Consider the following 5,627-nt stretch of genomic DNA (forward strand, 5'->3'; position numbering starts at 1 on the left):
AAACTGCCCAACTAAAATTCCTCGAAATATTTTCTGGGAAATGTTATCAGCACTACTGTATTTTGATGAGGGCACTCCTCACTTTATTCAAAGTAGGGTATGGCCCGCACCATAGGATGATCCAAACCGTCCATTAGATGGACCACAGTTTAAATAGGTTGTGCCCCCAAAATTATATCCATAGGTTGATCCTAACCCTCGATCTATAGAGGGTTAGGATAAACCCTCTAACATTCAGATCGGAGGGTTAGGATCAACCTATGGAAATGATTTTTGGGGCACAACCTATTTAGGTTGTGGTCCATCTAATGGACGGTTTGGATCATCATATGGTGAGGGCCATACCCTACTTTGAATAAAGTGAGGAGTGCCGTCATCAAAATACAGTAGTGCTGATAACATTTCCCTTTTTCATGAAGCAGGTGTATTTTGGACATGTAGTGGAACATAGATTTTGCTCGAGGCCCTTAGTCTTGCCGAGCACGTCCCAAAAGTGTCTTTTGACCACAAAGTTCTCCTTTTCCTAGCAACCACAACTCACAAGCATCTCTCTCTCTACAAAAGGCCAGTAAGAACATTGTTTTGTGAGAAAACACCATCCACTTGCATCATGGCAACGATAGATCACCCCCTCCTTGGCTCTCCCAAGAGGAAGAAACCATCCTGCAAAACCCTCTTTGTTACACTTTCCACAACCACAATCTTATGCCTCGCTGCTCTTGTAGCCATCCATGTCACCTCCAATAACCACTTCCATGTATGCACCCATTCTCTAAATCCCTTTTCTTGCCTTACCATCATCTCCAAAGAGGCTACACTTGGAATCTTTTCAACTAGTGAAGTTAAACTCCTCCAAAACTTACTGAAAAAGTCCCTGATCAACATTAAAACTACCACCCAAGTCGCCATCGGAATCCGGCATCGGATAAACGATCCGAAACAGGACGCCGGCTTAGCAGATTGTCTGGAACTAATGGATCTATCTCGAGATCGATTGGGAGACTCGGTGTCGACTCTAGTGCCACCTCTAACCTCTCGATCACACGCCGATGTACATACATGGCTTAGTGCAGTGCTAACAAATCATGTCACTTGCTTGGATGGGCTTCAAGGTGGGACCAAATTAGTGATGAAGGGTGAGCTTAAATACTTGATGGAATTGGGTAGCACTTCCCTTGCACTTCTAAATCACATCTTGCCGGAATCAGAAGTATTCCGGCCGCTGAACGGGGAATTTCCGACTTGGGTCACGGCCAAGGACCGGAAACTTCTTAAAACTTCCGGGAATGGGAGCAATGCTAATGTTATAGTGGCACAAGATGGGAGTGGAAATTATAGTTCTGTGCAAGCCGCGGTTGCGGGGGCTCCGAATAACAGTATGACCCGGTACGTGATCTACATTAAGAACGGGACTTACACACAGAATGTTCAGGTGGGAAAGACCAAGAAAAATCTAATGCTAACTGGTGATGGCATGGATTTAACCATTATAACTGGAAGCCTCAATGTGGTGGATGGATCCACAACCTTCAACTCTGCAACAGTGGGTAAGGATTATAAAATTTATTACTAGCTCTAAGGTTTTGGTTCTTTTGGATGAATCCGTAGCCTTTCCCAAAAATCTGAAAACTCGGACTCGACCCTAAAGTTGTTAGCTGAGTCAACTCGATCGGGTCAGTGGCGACTCATTAAAAACTGAGTATACTTTACTAGTATATGAATTTACTTTGTATAATTATTTATTCTTCTTATATATCAGCACATTCATGTTGTCCTTTCTCAAAAAAAATCCGAGAACTCGACTCAACTGAAAAGTTGATTGAGCTGAGTCAACTCGGGTCAGTCGAGACTCAATAAAGCCTGAGTATACTTTACTAGTAATACGTAGTTATTGGGTACAAATATTTATTTTTCTTCTATATAAGCATATTCATGTTGTCCTTTTTATTAAAAAAGAAAAAAAAAGAAGAGTTGTCCTTTCTCAAAAAATCTGAAAACTCAACTCGACAGAAAAGTTGATTGACCTGAGTCAACTCGATTGGGTCAGTGGCGACTCAATAAAGCTTGAGTATACTAGTAATATGTATCTGTTTGGTATAAATATTTATTTTTCTATATATAATCACCACTGAGCTGATTCAACTCGATCGGGGGAGTGGCAACTTGATAATGGCATGGCCCTTGAGTATACTTTACTAGTAATACACTAATACGTATTTATTTGGTATAAATAATTATTTTTCTCATACATCATCACATTCATGCTGCCATCTGCTGTGGTTGAAGAGTCAAAACTGAGAGGTAAAATTATGGGGGAAAATCTCTGAAAATTCCAGTATAAAACCAGGAAGATTTTCAATTGGGTAATGATAAAACCTATGGGACTTGAGCCCTGGTCTCTATGGCTGTAGGGGAAATTTATCATGGAATTTTTCCACGGAAAAATAATTCTCCAACCAGGGGCGGAGCCAGGAATTTACACAGGGGCAGCACCCCGTGCTATATTTCCCTCCGCCCGTTCCAACGTTTGACAAACTCAGTTTTACATCTGCTCATGTATAAGCAAGTTGACTCATTTTCTTAGCGAGTCAGTCAATTGAGTTTCAAGATCGCTGGATGAGTCTCGACACAACCCATCCATGCCCTGTGCCCCTCTCATTTTGTCCCAAAACTAATTTTACATCCTCCCAACTCCGTCGACAGCTTCCCGACATATGTGTAAACCACTCTAAACCTATCGTAAACCTCATATAAATATTTCCCCAATCTAATCAGCCATGTTACGACCCAAACCTTTAATTTTTACCCACTCATTTCACCTGTATTTCCTACCACAACAGTCTATACCATCCCGGCATAAATCTGCAACTTCATTCGATCGTCTTGCATCAAAGATAATTGCTCTTGTAGAATAATTGGAGTTTCTGTTTTTGTTTGTTGACACAGCTGCGGTGGGTGACGGATTCATTGCACAAGATATCTGGTTTCAGAACACAGCTGGGGCAGTGAAGCACCAAGCGGTGGCACTCCGAGTCGGAGCCGACATGTCGGTCATAAACCGTTGCAAAATCGATGGCTACCAGGACACACTCTACTCCCACTCCTTGCGCCAATTCTACAGAGATAGCACTATCATGGGCACAGTCGATTTCATCTTCGGTAACGCAGCCGTAGTGTACCAAAACTGCAGTCTCGTCGCTCGATTACCCATGAGCAACCAAGAAAACACAGTGACCGCTCAAGGCCGAACCGATCCCAACCAAAACACGGGAATTTCAATTCAGAACTGCCAGATAATTCCGAGTTCCGATTTGGCACCTGTGGAGGCAACCATACCGTCGTATCTCGGCCGTCCGTGGAAGTTGTACTCACTAACGGTTGTGATGGAATCTTACATTAGTGATAATATTAATCCTGCAGGTTGGCTGGCTTGGGATGGGGATTTTGCATTGAGTACTTTGTATTATGGGGAGTATTTGAACCGTGGGCCTGGTGCAGGGACGAGTGGGCGAGTTAACTGGACGGGTTATCATGTGATTACCGATCCAAATGTAGCTCAAAATTTCACTGTAGCGGCTCTGATTCAAGGAGGGTCATGGTTGAGTGGTACTGGAGTCACTTTTACTGAGGGACTTTGAAATCTCAAAGTAGAGTTTGTCTTCCAACTTTTGTCATGGGACTAGCCACATGATGTCTTTAATTAATGCATAAATAATTACTAGGTTTTGTATTATGATTTAGATTGGCATGATGGGTTTTGCTCCTTTTTGCCCTTTTCTGTGTTTGCATGACTGTATGTAGGGTTCTCAAGTGATCTAATTTGGATCGGATCAGTTCGCATTGTTGTTGGAGAATTCCTAGGATCTCACTTTTGGTGTCGGGGCATTGTCCATTTTAGTTTGTTGGGCGAACTAAAAATCGCGTCAATATTTTGGGAATTCGGGTTGAGTTTTTACCATAAAATCCAGTCGGATTTGGGATGAATTACAACTCAATTTTTAACAAAAGCTCAACCCGACCTGACCCGAGTTGCATTCCTAGGACCATTGGGGTGTCATAGGCCTTACACGCCAGAAAATACCCCCTCGTGTTGAAACTTATGAAACAGTCGTACTGTCCTCTTATGTTATGTTATAATATAATGTACCAAAAATACCCTTATGTTTAGACTCTGCAAGCGAAACCTCTTGGTCTTTCCATAAATTAGGAAAATCTGACTTGCCTACAAGAGTAGATTTCACCTCTGTCTCGAGACGAAGTGTGTAGCTCGAAATCGGCCAATTCATTTTCTAGTTAATAGCTCAGATTAGTCCAAATGAAACGAGATGGGTGGGTTAACGGTGCGTGTGAGGTGAAGTTTTTTTCTTTTTTCCTTAAATGGTGAAAATTTATTCTATCAAAAGCAACCGATTTGGATAGTAGGGAGAGTAAAGAGTACAACGGAGGGAGAAAACCGCATGGGGGGGGGGGGGGGGGAATCAAATATCTCTAGAGCAGATCGAAATACTCTCTCCTGGGTAGCCGATCTACCTCTCCATTTGCTAATCTCTTGACATGATAGAATCAGACTGAGTGGCCCTCCACTAGATCAACGATCTAAAAGAAGAACTCTAAAAATCTCCACGGGGAGAATATTTCTCTTCAATAGGGGTGCAACTCGGGTCGGGTTCAGCCCGAAAAAAAGTCGGTCGGGTCAGGTTGAGTTGAATCGGGTTCGGGTTGAGTTCGGGCCGGCTTTGAGTTAAGGGCTTGGGCAACCCGACCTGAGTGAAACATGACATTTTTTATCATTTTTTTTTTTTTTTTGTTATCTTAAAAAGTCAAGTTGGGTTGGGTTCAGGTTGGAAAAAAGGGTTCCTCAGGTCCAGTCGGGTTGAACCTCATTGAGTTTGGCCTCAACCCAACTCGGTTTCGGGTTGGCCTCAACCCAACCCGACCTGACCCGAGTTGCACCCCTACTTTTCAGGCTGCCTAATGAATTTCCTTCCACTATAAATTGTCTGACTGACTGCCCTCCGTCAATCAAATACCTTGAAGAACCTCTGTGACTTCTGCCTCATTTGAATCTTTTGAGCCATTTTGAACAGAGAAAGCCCACCTACTAAAACCATTTTCATCCCTAAGAAGCCCTTCAACGCCCTCCGGTCCCGGATTGCTCCAACTCGATCCATCAAAATTTAATTTTAGGAACTCGTGGTCTGGGGGTGACCATCTTGGGGCGATAGACTCCACACAATCCCAGCTAGAACATATCCCCTTCCAGCATCGTTTAATGTTGGTGGCTAAGTACAAACTGAAACTAGAGAGAACTTTTTTACCATGGAATGGCTAAAGATAAAATTCTTGAGAAAGAAGATGATGCGCTCATAACAACATTCTTATGTACCCACATTTCTCTCTTTCCAAAGGACCCAAGTAAATGCCAGCAACACCAACTTTCATAGAACCCTACCCTTACTAGGCCACGGCGTAAAAGACTAGCTCTCTAGGAGCTCCGTAACGTGAGCAAGAAAAACCAAAGAGATCCCAAACAAGTCCTAAAATTTGGGCCAAACTTCTCTAGAATACCTAGAATGGATAAACATGTGGTCCATTGACTCGCCAGCCTTCCCGCAAAGGGCACATGA

The 5,627-nt window shown here is 43.0% G+C and overlaps 1 protein-coding gene across 1 annotated transcript; it reads left to right on the plus strand.

The window, feature by feature from the left end:
* The first annotated feature begins 440 nt into the window (after nt 1–440).
* LOC143884052 (pectinesterase-like) lies at nt 441–3,733 on the plus strand. Its single transcript, XM_077387416.1, has 2 exons — nt 441–1,547; nt 2,947–3,733. Exons 1-2 carry the CDS (start codon nt 611–613, stop codon nt 3,636–3,638), a joined length of 1,629 nt encoding a protein of 542 aa, XP_077243531.1. The 5' UTR covers nt 441–610; the 3' UTR covers nt 3,639–3,733.
* Nucleotides 3,734–5,627: the final 1,894 nt, after the last annotated feature.

This window comes from Tasmannia lanceolata, unplaced genomic scaffold (assembly GCF_043159265.1).
Source record: "Tasmannia lanceolata isolate RefF3 unplaced genomic scaffold, GAP_Taslan_0.1 ptg000008l, whole genome shotgun sequence".
Classification (NCBI taxonomy): domain Eukaryota; kingdom Viridiplantae; phylum Streptophyta; class Magnoliopsida; order Canellales; family Winteraceae; genus Tasmannia; species Tasmannia lanceolata.